Source organism: Pelodiscus sinensis, chromosome 23 (genome assembly GCF_049634645.1).
Source record: "Pelodiscus sinensis isolate JC-2024 chromosome 23, ASM4963464v1, whole genome shotgun sequence".
Lineage (NCBI taxonomy): Eukaryota > Metazoa > Chordata > Testudines > Trionychidae > Pelodiscus > Pelodiscus sinensis.
The window spans coordinates 22,078,584-22,095,294 of NC_134733.1; the positions used below are offsets into that span (position 1 = coordinate 22,078,584).

Here is a 16,711-nt window from a genome sequence, read left to right on the forward strand (position 1 = left end):
AAGATCACTGTTAGCTCACTGCGACCTGTGTTGTATGAGCTCAGATTTACATAATGCTCTGTTTGCCGGTCCTCTTCACAACAAAAGGAGATAAAGTACAATTGCTTAGTCACAAGTCTTTTAAGTCTGTTAAACTGGTAAATCAGTAGATATGGCTTCTAAATCCTGCAGACTTCATACTTCCAGTCTCTAGTAAAGGCACTTGCCCACTTACACATTCAACTTTGTGGTTTTGCATTTTGTCTAGGATTCCCATAGAAAGTCTCTCTCTAGGAAAGGCATTTGTAGAAAGATGTCATGCCAATGAAATATAACGGGTAGGATGGGTAAGTGTAACAGGATCACTAATTATTTTAACAGACTTAGAAAAATAGACAATTTAAGGTTTCATCTTTTTTGCATTCTGTGCTTAAAGTGCATCATCGTCGTCATCCTCCTTTGCAATGAAGTGCAGCTTTCTAAGTTCTCGCCTGCTCATTGCAGTGCACGTGAGTGCAGCTGCTGGGAGATCCTTTAGGAAAGAGGAGATATTAACAAAAGCCAGCTGTTGTAGCAACCAAAACACCCATCTCATACAGATATTTCACATAACTTTATACAGCTGGTATATGCTTAACATATACCCTCCTATAGCTGACAGTATTCACATAGGTCTTAAGTAAAAGCAGAAGCAATCTGAGGTGAATCTACTCAAACTACTTACATGAACTCATGCTCAGAGCAAAACATATCTGCCTTTTTTTTTTTTTTTTTAAATACTTGGGAAAAAAGTATTGGGAAAAGTGCTCCACCAAAAAATCCCCACATTGCCCCTGTGTGATGGTTAAGTATTATTCATTATTAAACAGCTGTGGGAAAAAAAAAGAGTATATGGAGTTCAAGACTACAATGTGTCAGTGGTGGATCTGAGAATAGAACTCAAAATCCACTCAATCCATTAGTAGAGCTGATGTAGTAGAAATATCTTAAAAATACCAATCAGAACCACTGAAACACTGTTTTACTGAGGTCAAAATGTTTGGGTGTTATATTAGAATATGAAATATGATCATCTTATACTTAAAAAAGTAAAAACCTTGATATTGAAATGAAGTTTCACCTTATCAAAACAAAATGATAAAGCTCAAAAAAACATTTAGACATTTTCCTCTCAAAATCAACAGTTCCTGAAAAATGCCATTTTAGATGAAACGGCTTTAAAAAAAATCCCAGCAAATTGTTCAGTTGAAAGATTTTCAACCAGCTCTATCCAATAGATCAAGACGTTTCTCTAATAGTGTGTCAATATTGGTCAAATTTACTTTAACACTCTTTGGACATACAGACTTAAAGGCTAGACAGGAGTTCATAAGAGCAGAATTAACAACAAAATACACTTCAGAGTTTTATTCTTACCTGCATGAACTCAATGTTACCAAAGAATCGGTCCACCGGCATTGGCTGGTTACTGTCCTCGTCTAAGAAGGCACTATTATCCAATTGTATTGGTTTTTCCAGGGTCTCTAGCCCAGCTTCATCTGAAAATGCAGTTCCACAGCTGCTCTCCTCTTCCACATTTGGGATATGGTTTTGCAGGAAAGTTTCACCTTCCTCTTTTTTTGGTTGGCAGCTATTTCCCTTCAGTGCAGATGGCTTTATGGAAACAACATCATCATCCCCCTGTATCTCTTCATTTTTTGGAGCACTTTTGCTTTTACTGTATAAAGGCTTCATATTGGGGTCAACTGAGTCTCCCAAATGTTGAGCCTCATCAGAAGTTTCTGTTGGTTCTTTCAGTAGGGGAATATTTCCATTTCCAGATACAAGCTCTTGTAAGTCCAGTTTCACTAGACTATTTTTTTCACATCTGAGCCTCTTTGAAGGGCGTCTGTCAGCTGCTTTGTGTGAAGAAGCCTATCACAAAGAAAGAAAATTCAAGGTCTATTTTGAACAAATTTCACTAGATGTTAGTGACAAGTTTGATATGAAGGTGATCAGCTTAATGAAGTGAGCGCTGGGGTTATGTCTACATTGCGCTCTCTTGAGCAAGAACATATGCAAATAAGGCACGGCAATGAATATTGCCTCATCTCCTTTGCATACTTAATGAGCAGCCATTTTTGCGCAAGGGGCTTTTGTGCAAGAAGGAGCACTCTACACTGCTCCTTGTCCAAAAATCCCCTCTTGCGCAAGAGCTGTTCTGCTGCTTATTTTCAGGCAGAACTGCTCTTGCACAGGAGGGAGCTTTTGCACAAGAAGGAGTAGATTGCTCCTTGTGCAAAAGCCCTTTGCGCAAATGGTGGCTCATTAAATATGCAAATGAGGCACAGCAATATTTATTGCCACTCCTCATTTGCATTTGTTCTTGCACAAGAAAGCGCAATGTAGACGTAACCTGGGTGTTCTCTAGGAGGCTGCAATTTGATCCAAAGCTATACCTCTAAGGAAAACTGATTTTATGATTAACAGTGTGTTTAAAATTTGACAATTACATTTCAGAAAATTACAAACATTTCATCACCATTTGGAATCATCTTCCCATGGAAAACACAGAACTAACATACCAAGTGAATAATTACCAATCATCAGATTGTTTTGACAATGTTATTTACAGTTACCATAACAGAACGAACTTTATACACCTTATTTTATGAGATGACGATTATATAGGAGTTCACAAAACAGTACATAAACACATTGCCCTTTATGCTGTGAACAAATCCAGAAAACTGACTCCACAGTGTATAAACTTGTTCCCTCAATTGTGTTTTTTGCATGGCCATATAATAAAATACAAATATAGTGAGTCTGAAAAGGTATTCTTTAACAAATTCTCAAGCTAAATCTATCACACTGATGCTCATTTTGTAACTGTTTATAGTTAGATGTAAAAAACAAAACAAACCCTTTCTGCATTGTTTAAACAGATTTTAAACCTCAGAAAAAACTGTGGTTCCCACAGCAGCCATAAGTAGGCCACATTGCACATACATTAAAGTAATAATGATTGCTGGGGAGGACACATTATTTCCTAGCAATTAGTGACTTGCTGAAGGAATGGAGTCATTAACCTCACCAGTCATTAACTGACCAGAAAATGCCCTAACTATTCATTATTGCCATTATAAACCACAATACTGTAAGTGAGGAAAAATAAGTTACCACTATAAACTGCAAGATACAACTGCACATTACTAGAGGTTTTTTCCCCATAATTTTTTTAGCCAGTACAGTAACCAACAGGAAGTCAGGATCTCACTTCCAGTGTGTTGCACTATAGTATGCTATTTTCCTTAGAACCATTTCCAAGGTTTTATGATGATAAAAACGTAGACAGTTCAACTGCAGTATAAACATAATATGCAAAAACCTGGTTTTTAGAGTGAAAAGAAAAAGGTGCCACTGCATTTTTTGCAGTTAGGTATTACTGCTTGCATGTTCAAAAAAAACTGCACACCTCTGCCATACCCTGAAGTAACTTGAGGAATTAAATGTAGCTATATCTGATCGGCAGTACCTCTAATTCCTGAGACATCCATATTAACAAGCAGATACATGAACAATCACAGTGATGAATGTTTAATATATCGACATATAGAATATTAATTTCTAATACAAGGCATGTCTGTTAAGCAAGTTTATGTCCATCTATCCTTGCTCTCGGCATAACTATGGCTACGTCTACACTGGCATGATTCTCTGGAAATGCTTTTAACAGAAAAGTTTTCCGTTAAAAGTATTTTCAGAGAAGCACGTCTAGATTGGACGCTTTTCCGCAAAGAAGCCCCGATCACCATTTTTGCGCTCGGGGCTTTTTTGTGGAAAACAAATCTTTGCTGTCTACACTGGCCCTTTTGCGCAAAAGTTTTTCGGAAAAAGACTTTTGCCCGAACGGGAGCGGCATAGTATTTCCGCAAAAGCACTGACAATCTTACATGAGATCGTCAGTGCTTTTCCGGAAAAAGTGGCCAGTCTAGACACAGCCTATGTGTACACTAAGTAACATTTAGTTGTAACCATGTCAGTCCCAGGATATTACCAAGACAAGGTGAGCGAGGTGATCACTTCTGCCGAATGGTCCCTTAACATTTAGCGGTAACATCTAGAACCTTTAACAGACCTGAAAGAAGAGCTCTGTGTGACTCAAAAGCTAGTCTCTCTCACTAACAGAAATTGGTCCAATTAAAAATATTACTTTGCCTCTGTAATAATATAATAAAAACATTTTGCTCAACATATTATTTTGATGGCCTTACTAAAAGTCAAAACATCCCCTAAATAATATTCCAAAGTTAACAGCTCATTGCAAAATGAATGTAAGTAATGTTCTTCAAACAACTCAGGCAGCAAAAGTCACATGTTTTTCCTACCAGACACACTGTTTTTGTAGATTTGCAAAGATCAACCTCTTGAGGAGATGAAAATTGGGTGGCTGCATGGTTTCCACCCTTCTGGCGTGCTGAAGTTGGCACTCCATCTGCAAGCTAAACCAAATGCAATTTTACAATCCAGAAGAGGAAGTGGGGGTTTTGTGACACCTTCAGCAGGAGAAGCATCTCTTCCAGCAACAAGAAATCTCAGAAAATATCATGGTAGGCATCCAAACGGCCATGACAGAGCTCTCCAGAACTGCAGGGTAGAACCCACTCTCCATGTATGTAAGGGGCAGCAGGAGGTTCAAACTCCTCACCACTGGACTGGGACTTGCAAATGGTTAAGACTTGCAGGACACACGGGTAGGAAGCCAGTCTCAGGCAGCGAAAAAGGCCACAGAACCCCACCAGTGCGCAAAGATCGCACCCTGGGGGACTCTGGGAAGGCTCTTGTTAGGGCAGTCTGTGGGGGCAAAGAGCACACCGGGCTCTGGGTGGGAGTGGAGAGGGCCCTCTTTGGGGGAGGCTGGGGCTCTGTGTGATGCAGAGGAGGAACTCTGTGTGGCATGGGGTGGGATACTGGTTAGGGGAGCTCTATGGAGGAAGGGGCACTGGGGGGAGGGCTGGGGTCCCGAGTGGCACAAAGGGGGGGAACCGGTTGGGGGAGCTCTGTTTGGGGCATTTGGGGGAGGGACTGGGGCTTCCTGTAACATGAGGAGGGTAGCTGGTTGGAAGAGCTCTGGGGGGGTCGCTTTGCAGAGGACTAGGGGTCTCTGTTGTGCAAAGGGGTAGCTGGCTGGGGGTATTGGGGATCTTGGGGAGGAGGCTGGCGCGCTGTGGGGTGCAGGGGTGATGCTGGTTGCAAGAGATCTGTGGGTGTGATTCGGGGGAGGCTGGTCGGGGGAGCTGTGTGGGCGCGGGGGGCAGCTGAGGCGGTGGCGCGGGGGGCTGGCTGGAGGCGCCCGGGTGGGTGGATCTTTGGGGTGGCGGGGGCTGTAGCTGTGGGGGGCGCGGGGGTAGCTGGGCGGGGGGAGGCGCAGGGGGCGCTCTGCAGGGGCGGCCGTTTGGAGGCGCTGCGGGGGGCGGGGTCTCCGCGCGCGCAGGGCTGGGGGAGGGGCTCCGTGCGGGGTAGACGGTTGGGGGAGCTGGGGGGGATTGTGAGGGTCCGTGTGGCGCTGGGGGGGGGGGGGGGAGCTCTGACCGGGCAGCCCCAAGGCAGCTCGGCCCTTCCTCACCTTTCGGGTCCTCATCGGACGCCGAGGAAGGGGCGGCTCTGGGCGAGCCCCGCTCCCGCTCCCGCTGCCTTCCCTGCCCCGGCCGCTGCTCGTCACCGCATTCCCCGCGCCCGCACCGCCCCTCACGCAGCGGCCGCCATTTTTGTGCGGGGCGCTCAGAACTTAAGGAGCGGGCGCCATCGTTGTGCGGGGCGCTCAGAACGTAAGGAGCGGGCCGGGGCCAGACACGCAGGGAGCGGGCGCCATCTTTGTGCGGGGCGCTCAGCACGTAAGGAGCGGGCCGAGGCCAGACATGCAGGGAGCGGGCGCCATCTTTGTGCGGGGCGCTCAGAACGTAAGGAGCGGGCCGAGGACCAGACACGCAGGGAGCGGGCGTCATCTTTGTGCGGGGCACGCACGAGGGGCGGGCCAACCGTCAGCGCCATCTTTGTGCGGGGCACCGCCCCGAGCACGTGGGGGCCGAGGGCTCTTAGCCCCAGGGTGGGTGCCGCTCGCAGGTGCTAAGGGGCCTGCAGTGTCGGGGTGGGACATTGGGGTGCAGAGAGGGGGATGTGGCAGGGTAACAGCCCTTAACCTTCAGGGTCCCTGGCAGGCTCCTGGTACCTGTGCCGGCTGCAAAGCTGCTCCCAGCGCCCACCGGCTCCCCGGGAGCCGCCCGCCCCAGCGCTGCTGCCTGAGCCGCTGGGCACGTTGACTGGGTTACGCGCATTTGCACATGGCTGGCCACAGACCGGTCACTAACAGTGGAAGCTGAGATGCAGGGAGCTAAGTGGGCAGCCTGTGGCCCATGGGGCTATAAGCAGCCCACCGGGCTCTGCGTGGCCCACAAAGCGTTTGGTTCACCGTGGCCCACGAGCAGAGTTGTCACATGCCACTGCTTTCTGTCCACCTATTTTTTTCATACAGCTGGCTACTAAAGTGCCACGCAGTAAAGAACGGGCACTGTGAAGGGAAGTGCGGGCTGACTGGACACACTTGACTGGAGAGCTGTGCTCCCTCTGCGTCCCATCACAGCGGTGCTACGGTTTAGTCAACACATGCTGCAAATTGAAGGTGTGCAAGCACAGTGAGCAAAAGTACCCTATCCTGGGAGACCGTCTTGGTTACCACAATCTTGTGGCCCACTGAGATGAAAGACGGCCACTCATGCAGCTCGCTCACTAGCCTAGGTAGACTATTGCTGCTTTATAGCCTTAGACAGCCATTGTCAACACACCACATGTCAAACTTTGCAAAGTAAATAGCCACAAATCACACTCCAACTAAGTTCTCAAGAAGCAATTTCCTTCCTTTCCCTAGCTGTACATTTTCATTATCGTTGGAAATTTTTTTCATCCTTTTCTATTATGGTGAAATCAATGTTTACTGAGGGATCAGTGTTCCCTGTAATCTGTGAGCTTGTGCGGCCACTCAGGAGAGAGTCAAGGGCTGCCCGCTGATTAGCAGAACATCCAGAGCTAAGTTTTTTGTTTCTAGTAGTGGTGCATGTTCGCACATGCCTCAGGGCACATACAATTTATTCTGCACATGGATGGAAAAGATTACAGGGAACATTGCTGATGCTTATCCATAAAAATCTTGTTTTCTCCAAGCCTAATTATGTGCACGCTCATGGAGGAATTCTCCACAACTGTTTCCATGGCTGGGAGGAGAGATCATGCCCAGAGAGGTCACTATTGCCAATTACAAGCTTTACGAAATCATGAGGCAGCCTCACCTACTCAAAAAAAAAAAATCATGAGATTGGCTTAAAAATAATGAGATTTCATAGATAATGATTTGGCTGTTTGAGAAGATATTTGATACCTTCCTCAATGTTGCCATCTTGTGGGAGTTCTGAAAGGATGGGTACTGCTCACAAAGCAACAGTTCTTGGAGTTATGGCAGTTTGTGGGAATCACAGCTTTAATTTAAAGTATAGTAAATGTCTAGTTCCTTGTGGTTAGAATCTAAGGGTATTCGAACTAGGGTGGCTAATGCAGGCATTCAAATGAAGCCTAGGATTTAAATGTAGACTTGCAAATGAAGCCTGGCTAATGTAGGCTTTCAAATGAAGCCTGGGATTTAAATATCCTGGGCTTTATTTTCATGTTCCTGGGCGCTGCCATTTTTAAATGCCCCGTAGTTTGAACTCCCTGCCCGCGGCTACACGCGGTACGGACTAGGTAGTTCGAATTAAAGCTCCTAATTCGAACTACCATTACTCCTCATTGCTTTACTTCGAACTACCTAGTCCGTGCCTACATTTGCAAGCTCGAATGCCTACATTAGCCACCCTAGTTTGAACTAGGGTGACAGTGTAGACATACCCATAGATTCATAGAGCTGGAAGAGACCTCAGGAGGTCATCAAGACCAGCCCCCTGCCCAAGGCAGGACCAATCCCAAATAAATCAACCTAGCCAGGGCTTTGTCAAGCCAAGACTTAAAAACCTCTAGGGATGGAGATTCCACCACTTCCCTAGGTAACCCATTCCAGTGCTTCACCACCCTCCTAGTGAAATAATTTTTCCTAATATCCAACCTAGATGTCTCCCACTGTAACTTGAGACCATTGCTCCTTGTTCTGCCATCCATCACTATTGAGAACAGCCTTTCTCTAGGCTCTTTGGAACCTCCCTTCAGGAAGTTGAGGGCTGCTCTCAAATCCCCCCTCACTCTTCGCTTCTGCAGACTGAACAAACCCAACTTCCTCAGTCTCTCCTCATAGGTCATGTGCTCCAGCCCCCTAATCATTTTGGTCACTCTCCGCTGGACCCTCTCCAATGCGTCCACATCCTTCCTGTACTTGGGGGCCCAGAACTGGACACAATACTCCAGATGTGGCCTCACCAGAGCTGAATAAAGGGGAAGAATCACTTCTCTGGATCTGCTGGAAATGCTCCTCTTAATGCAAGCTAATATGCCATTAGCCTTGGCTACAAGGGCACACAGTTGACTCATATCCAGCTTCTCGTCCACTGTAATTCCCAAGTCCTCTTCTGTAGAACTGCTACTTAGCCATTCAGTCCCCAGCCTGTAACAATGCTTGGGATTCTTCTGTCCCAAGTGCAGGACTCTACACTTGTTCTTGTTGAACCTCATCAGATTTCTTGTGGCCCAATCCTCTAATCTGTCCAGGTCACCCTATTCCTGCCTTCCAGCATATCTACCTCTCCCCCTACCTTAGTGTCATCTGCAAACTTGCTGAGGATGCAATCCATCCCCTCATCCAGGTCATTAATAAAGATATTGAACAAAACCGGTCCTAGAACCGATCCTTGGGGCACTCCATTAGAAACTGACCGCCAACCTGACATTGAGCCATTGATCACTACCCACTAGACCCGACAGTCTAGCCAGCTTTCTATCCATTTTACAGTCCATTTAGCCAATCCATAGGTTTCAAGGTTGTGGAGACAAGCTTGAAAATGTGACCCCTAAATAAGCTCAGAGCACAGAAAGCAAAAAGAACCCAACCTTTATTGTTTTAGAAAAATGCCATGATTTTAAATTAAACTTATATGTCCTGGGGGGCATACATGTTGTTTGAATACCTGACATTTCAATATTATGGCTAATGCTTTACATAGAATCCCCTTTCTGAAAGCAAGGAGGATCAAAAGTTTGCAGACAAACAAAACAATTATATTTTGGGAGATGATTTAAGGCGTAACAAGAGATTTAAAGGGGATATAATAGTAAAAGGGCAGATTTCTTCTCTGTCTTCTGGGTTCCTAGAAGGGATGTGAAAGGTTAACTGGTTAACCAGTAATCGTCACCCTTAATGGATGATGCTTATGAGTTCCGTTAACTGGTGAGGGCTGGAGCAGCCCTGTTCCTGGTGGGCCCCGTGTGTCACAGGCAGAGGTTGCCCTGGGCTTCCGGAGCAGCCCCTGTCTGCAGCAGGGCTGGAGCGGCACCCCCCTCCCCTATAGGCAGGGGTTGCTCAGGCCAGGCTGGAGCAGCCCCTGCCTGTGGCGGGAGGTGAGGGGGATGGGAGAGGGACTGAATGGGTGCTTCATCCCAGCTGAGCTGGAGCACCCTTAATTGGTTAACTGGTTAAACTTCATGTTTAACAGGTTAACCAATTAAATGGGTCTCAGAGGGGTAGCTGTGTTAGTCTGTAACTTTAAAAACAATTTTTTTTAAAAAAAGAGTTGTCCTGTGGCATCTTAGGTCATGTCCAGACTACCTCCCTCTTTCGAAAGAGGGATGTAAATTAGACATATCGAAATTGCAAATGAAGTTGGGATTGAATTTCCTGCACTTCATTTGCATAATGGCGGCCACATGTTCTTTCAAAAAAGAGCTTTTCGAAAGTGAAACCGCCGACTAGATGCGGTTTTTTCGTATCCCCCCCTTTTCCAAAAGATCCTGTACTCCTCAGAAAATGAGGTTTACAGGATCTTTTGAAAAAGGGTTTTTTTCCCGAAAGAACCGCGTCTAGATGGCGATTTCATTTTCAAAAAGCCCTTTTTCGAAAGTACACGTGGCCGCCATTATGCAAATGAAGCATGGGAAATTCAAATCCCAGCTTCATTTGCAATTTTGATCTGTCTAATTTACATCCCTCTTTCGAAAGAGGGATGTAGTCTAGACATAGCCTTAGAGACTAACAAATATGTATAGATAGTATCATGAGTTTTGTGAGCAAAACCCACTTCTTCAGATGAAATGTCTCAAGATCATTTCATCTGAAGAAGTGGGTTGTGCCCATGAAAGCTCATGATACTACCTATATATATTTGTTAGTCTCTAAGGAGCCACAGGACTACTCGTTTTTTAAAAGTGGCAATTAAACAGGATTTTACATCCCTAGTCTCTACTGCACATTTTGTATGTGGAACAGCAATTGATGCTAATTATGAATAAAAATTCATTGGAGGCTGGCAGTGCAGCTGGGAGTGGAGAATTTTGCCCAGAGACAGGACTATGTTAAAATCACCTTTTTATAAAAATGAAGAATCTTGCTTTATGTTGCTCCCCAGTGGGCTGATGTTTCGAAAAACACAAATTTTGCCTTCTCGCTCCATCAGTTACAAACATTACAGATCCTTTTCCCTTCCCACAGCACCTCCTTTCTGTAACTGTTGTTTGATTTATAATATGTGCCATTAGGGACTTATTCAGATTTGCCTGAGTTCATTTTTGCACCCCACAGGGAACAAAGTATGTTAGTAACTCAAATCTGTTTAACTTTGAGGATTCCAGTGACACCAATAATATGAGATGAATTGATGTGAAGCAAGGAATGCAACACCTACATTGAAGTATGTAGTTATTTAAAAAATAATAATTATTTTATCATTTTGAGTAATTATTGGTATCTGTGGTTTGTAACTGACTATGTTTCCATGCCCAGAGCACATGTGCTGGGTAACAGTTGGAGCCCTATCCAAAGTCCACTTAAGTCTATGCAAGGACTCCCCATTGACTTCAGTGAGTTCTGGATTCATACTAAATTACACATCTGCTTTTTCTTGTTTTAATGGATCAAGAATACAGGTTGAACCTCTCTAATCTGGCACTCTCTGATCCAGCAACATCTGTGGTCTGGCATAATTTTAGTTAGCCAGATGTCTGCTTGCCATGCGTCCGGTTTCCTTTAGGTCCTGTAAAAAACCCACCAGTCCTGGCTTGCAGTGTTCTGAGCTGGCATTTAGCTCTAATTTACCCCTAAATGTCCTATAGGGGTACGTCTAAACTACATGACTCCGTCGACATGTAGATTTGTTGTTTTGGCAAAGTCAAATGAAGCCGCGATTTAAATGATCGCGGCTTCATTTAAATTTACATGGCTGCCGCACTGAGCCGACAAACAGCTGATCAGCTGTTTGTCCACTTAGCGCGCTAGTCTGAACGCTCCCCTGCCGACATCAAAGCTCTTTGTCGGCAGCCCCGGTAAACCTCATCCCACCCTCACCTTTCTCATACCCACCCCTTCTTTCAAGCCTTCTCCCAGCACCTCCCCCTCTAGCCTCCAATGCCCTTCCCCTCTCCTCTCCTCTTCTCTTCTCTCCTCATCTCATCTCTCCCAGCATTACCCTGTCCCCCCTCCCACTGACACCTCCCCTCCTGCCCTTTTCCTCATTGTCATTTGTATCTTCCCTCTCCCCTCCACCTCCACACAAGTCCCTTCCTCTCCCTTCCCCCCTCCACACAAGCCCCTTACTCTCCCACCGCTTCCCCCTAGTTTTCCCCCTGCTCTGCCCTGCTGTACCTTCTGCCTTCCACTTGCGGGACCGGAGTCTGCACTCGGGCCCCAAAAGTCCCTGGACTCTGAATTGGAAGCTAGGCCGGCACCACGCGGCACCGAACACTTTTAAAGTCCCAGGCTGTGACGTCATGTCACGCCCGGGCATCTTCCCGGTCACCTGCAAATGCTGCGCAGCGTGTGCAGGCAAGGGGGAGCCGACTGAACGCTGGCATGGGCAGCGAGTTCTATGGCCATCCCTCCCCCCCGGACTATCCCTGCCGTGCGCAGCGTGCACAGGCAAGGGGGAGCCGACTGAATGCTGCGCATGGCAGGGACAGCCCACAGCCAGGGGAGACGGCCATAGAACTCGCCGCTCATGCCAGGTGAGCCTGCACAGCGTGCGCACGCTCTCACCCCGGCCCAGGGCCCCCCTAGTGTGGCACCTGGGGGCAATTGTCCCCCCTGCACACCCTTCGCTACACCTCTGAGTGACAAGTAAACAGATGAATGTCCTCAGAGCTGGTTTCTTCACAGCGAAATTTTCATACATTTGCAGATTTCAAAACCATACAAACACTAATCAGTGGTTTGATGTTGTTATCCACCTTCCTTCTCAAAGTCCCCGTCGCTCAGGGAATGGCTCTCGTCCACACCTCTTGGCCTTAAAAGAGTGAAAAACAATGTATGACTTAGAAACAAAAGACACCAACAGCGTAATATTTTACCTATAAGAAAATTTAAATGAAATGTGTTTCTCAGAAGCATAAAGTTTTCAGGGTTAAACTGTGGTTCAGAGACATCTCTGCTATGTTGTTCTGTGATTTCGTGGCCTGTTTCTGGAGTCCTTCTGCGTTTTGTTCTGTAGCCAAAATGTAATTTGTATCCTCCTCCAAAAGCATCCTAATGTCCTTTAGTTCCTTAGGGTACATCTACACTGCATGCATATTTCAAAAGAAGCTATTCCGGAAGAAATGCTCAGAAATAGCTTATTTCGATATAGCATGCCTGCAGTACAAGGAAGACTCAAAATGGGTCTGAGGCAGGCTCCCTTAATGTGGATGGCTCTCACTTAGCACGACTACATTAATGACACAAGTTTATACTTCCTATTTCTAACTTCAAATACAGGTGTGATACATGCAATGGGATAATCATGTTCAGTACATTACTGCCTTTCCTGATACCTTACATGAGCTATGTCACATTAAATATATTCCAGTTATGTCACATGCATAACCATATTCCCATGCAGAATATGGAATGTCCCGTCACAGTGGTTATCTGCAGTGAAAAGCAAAGCAAAGAATTCATGGCAGTTCTGCATTCTTGTAGCTGAAGATCCGTGAGCTTTTCTGAAGTAACCTTAATACCCTGCAGAACAGACATTTGCAGCATGACACAGAGAGTGCATCATAGAAAGGGAGCTGGAATGGCGATCCCCTTTGAGACCCGTCCAGACTTCTTCAGGGGACAAGTGACTTGAGAAATTGCACACAACTCTGCATAAAAGAGGATGGATTTTCAATGATATTAAAAAGTGTCTTTTTTTTTAAACCTTTGGGCAGGCAGGAAAAAAAGAGAAAAAAGTGCTGATTTGGGAGCTGTCTTGCCTTTAAGTCAAGGGGTGTTTGGAATCAAACGTGAAGCTAGGTACAAGCTGTGAAACTGAATGTGTAAATTAGTCTGTTGTAGCACATTTCTCTTTGCCTGCCACACTCATCAGTGTCTCTATTTTATTAATAAGTTTCTGGGCTCATTTGGCTGAACATTAGGGACAGCCGTCAAAGGAATGAATTTAGCCTGTAAACGAAATGGCTATTAACGGTTGAAAGGTTTCTCCCACCGAAGCCAAGTAATTATCGATCAGAAGTACTTGGTGATGCTTTCCTGAATCGGAGAGTAAGGATCTTGAGCAAAGGTGTCCAAGCTCCTCTTTGTTAAGAACATTTGGGGGGTACCAAGAACGTGAGAGCATGAAGACTAGGGAACTGTCGACTAATCAGCATGATGCTTTTGCCCACAGTGAGCCTCCCATCCCTTTCTGTGCCCGATTCGGAAAAGTGTCAGTTAGTAACAGTCCCAGCTGCTTGAGTTAATCTTTAGTTCAAGCTGTCGTGACTTTTGCTTTCAGCGCTGGAGTTTGCTGGTTCAAGTTATAGCTTCAGTCAAGATGATGGTTGCCATGCAAGCCGAGTTCATCCATTAGACCTGCTATTCCCACGCGTGGGGAGTCTTCTCGTAATTTCACCTCACTTTCAATGAAATAGACTCTATGGGCTCCTGAAACATTCCAAGGTGCCTGCAATTCCCACCCATTAATGACAGCGAATGTTACTCCATAGCCGAACTCTTAAAGGTCCCAAAGTCACAGCATACGAATCTAGCACATTTTTGTTCGCATCGCTGCAAATTATTCACCATTTAGCAGTTGGTTTCACTATGGCTAAGTGCACCAAGACAACACTCACTTTTCAGCCACTTTCGGTTGCCTGAGATGGATGAAGCTCTGACATTACCTGAATGATTCCATCCTTCTACAGTAAAATTCCAATAGTCCGGCACTCCTGATAGTCCGGCATCAAAATGGAAAGAGCCTAGTGAGTGAGCTTCGGCAAAAAATGACTCACAAGGTAATAGCGGCAGCAGCTGAATTGAGCAAAAAGGGTAAAAAAGGCTTAAAAAACCTAAAACATTACAGTATACTGTATACAGTATGTATAATAAAAAGGGTTAAGAACACTTTATATACAATATATAATATATACAATATATATATAACCAGCTTATAGTACCTCCTGATAGTCTGTCATATTTGATAATCTGGCACCACCTAAATCCCATAGGTTCTGGATTATTGGAAGTCTACTGTAGTTACTTATATTGTCCCCTGACTGGAGTGCCTGAGTGCCACACAAGCATTAGTGAATATATCTGAAAGCCCGCATGCTCTCCTTTTGTAGTATAGAGGAAGGGAAACTGAGGCACAGACAGGTTAAATGGCCTGCCCTAGTTTACACTGAAAATGCTGTGGAGGAGTTGCCAAGTGAAGTCAAATCCCTTGACTCTGTCCCCAGCAAAAACAATGTGGAGTCCTGTGGCACCTTAAAGGCTAACAGATTTATTTGGGCCCAAGCTTTCATGGGTAAAGACCCACTTCATCAGATGCGTGGAGTGGAAGTGACAGAGGCAGGCAGAAATAGCCTTGCACATGAAAAGAAGGGCAGAGGACCCTTCTCAAGGGGAGGACCAGGGTGAACCAGGATCAGGTGAAAATAAATCAGTGCGCCCAGATATGGTGCACCGGTGAGAAAGTGGCTGGGGGTGGGGTCTTCTCCTCCTCCTGCCCCCCAAAGTGGAGGCTGGCAGTTAGGACTCTGGCGCGCAGGGCGGCAGCAGGAAATCCCTGATTGTGCAGGGCTGGTGGCAGCCGGGACCCCAGTGTGGAGCAGGACCAGTGGATGGAGAGCCTGCGCGGGGGGGGAGGTGTCAAGCGGCTGGTGACTAGAGAGCCCTCCACCCCACACATGTCTTATAGGTGCTGTCATATCACAACTCCCCCACCCTAATACTCCCCCCCCACCCCACGTGGGGGCTGGTTGTGAGGGGACCGCACCTCTAAGAAAATTAAGTTACTTTCCCCCCAGGCCAGGATTAATTTGCAGCAGCAGCGACTTGTTTTTAGTCCTTTGGGGCAGATGACTTGTCAGCTGTTTGTCTGTGTGTCCTTCTTCCTTGGTGCCTCTCTCTCCGGGGTGTGGTAAAGGCAGACCAGGTCAAACGATGAGAACTGTGTTGCAAGCTCTCAGATTCTGTTTAAATCTCCCAGATCCCAAACACTTGGGGTCAGTATTAGATAGGAAATTGATGCCACAGAAAAGGAAGCCAGCAGGAAGGGCAACTTCCTGCCGTGTGGCCCTAGGGGTCCGAGACCCTAGCTGTTCCTCTGCGGGGGTAGGGAGGAGATGTTCCAGGGATGGGGGTGGAAAAGGAGAGGGAGCAAGCAGCACATCTCTTGACTCCCAGGCTTGTCAGAGCCCCAAAGCCCCAGCAAAGCTGGAGAAAATGAGGATTTTTCATGTCTCCGTTTGCAGACTCCCTCTCGGCACCCTGGAGACCAACAGGGAAGGAGCATGTAAGATTAAAAACAAATTCCTGGGTGAGAAGCAGCTGTTCCCTGGCACTGCGCTGATTACCAGGGAAGGGACTTACCTACTGTGCCAAGCCATTTAGCTCACTTGCGGGTGGCCAGAGCGCTCCGTTCCAAGCCCGAGCCCCTTGCTGGGGATCTCAGGGGGATTCACAGCGCCAGATCTGTTATTTGATTCAATAGCCCCGACAGTCTGCTATTCCCAGCCTGGCACTTGGCATCAAACAGTTTCACTCCTGTTTCCTTCAGTCCACTGTGGCTGTTTCCATTTGCGGGGGAGGTACACGTTAGCAGTCGGGTGTGGGGTCCCCACCACTCCTGAATTTTAGCTGTGCAATCCACATTTTGGTAACTTTCCTTCCTATGCTATGCCTACACAGCAGCGTTATTTCGGAATAACTGATCTTATTCTAAAATAACATAGTCTGCATCTACACACAAGGGCTGTGTCTAGACGGGCAAGTTTTTCTGCAAAATCATCTGATTTTCCGGAATAACTTGCCAGCTGTCTACACTGGCCGCTTGAATTTCTGGAAAAGCACTGACGATCTCATGTAAAATCATCAGTGCTTTTCCGGAAATACTATTCTGCTCCCGTTCGGGCAAAAGTCTTTTTCCAAAATACTTTTGCGCAAGAGGGCCAGTGTAAACAGCATAGTACTGTTTTCCGCAAAAAAGCCCCGACCGCGAAAATGGCGAGTGGGGCTTTTTTGCGGAAAACCGCGTCTAGATTGGCCACGGACGCTTTTCCACAAAAAGTGCTTTTGCGGAAAAGCATCCCGCCAATCTAGACTTGATTT

The 16,711-nt window shown here is 46.2% G+C and overlaps 1 protein-coding gene and 1 long non-coding RNA gene across 3 annotated transcripts; one reads left to right on the forward strand and one right to left on the reverse strand.

Moving 5' to 3' along the window:
• On the reverse strand, positions 1-5,727 carry C23H1orf174 (chromosome 23 C1orf174 homolog). Its single transcript, XM_075906616.1, has 4 exons — positions 5,588-5,727; positions 4,350-4,463; positions 1,396-1,893; positions 1-511 (listed from the first exon to the last, which is right to left on the reverse strand). The coding sequence occupies exons 1-4, from the start codon at positions 5,600-5,602 to the stop codon at positions 410-412; spliced, it is 729 nt and encodes a 242-aa protein (XP_075762731.1). The 5' UTR covers positions 5,603-5,727; the 3' UTR covers positions 1-409.
• A 56-nt stretch (positions 5,728-5,783) lies between these two features.
• Positions 5,784-16,480, forward strand: LOC112546071 (uncharacterized). 2 transcript variants are annotated; one of them, XR_003089699.2, is made up of 4 exons: positions 5,784-5,921; positions 6,494-6,640; positions 10,730-10,838; positions 13,017-16,480. It is a non-coding gene; the product is annotated as an uncharacterized LOC112546071 (long non-coding RNA). The 2 variants fall into 2 exon arrangements; XR_003089700.2 differs by having other exon boundaries at positions 10,772-10,838.
• The last annotated feature ends 231 nt before the right edge of the window (positions 16,481-16,711 follow it).

Excerpts from the sequence above, each read along its gene's own strand:
- C23H1orf174 (XM_075906616.1), bottom strand. Across the intron at positions 1,894-4,349 it reads CTACAAAAACAGTGTGTCTG|GCTTCTTCACACAAAGCAGC; the intron begins GTAGGAAAAACA and ends TCTTTGTGATAG. Across the intron at positions 512-1,395 it reads GTAACATTGAGTTCATGCAG|GATCTCCCAGCAGCTGCACT; the intron begins GTAAGAATAAAA and ends TCTTTCCTAAAG.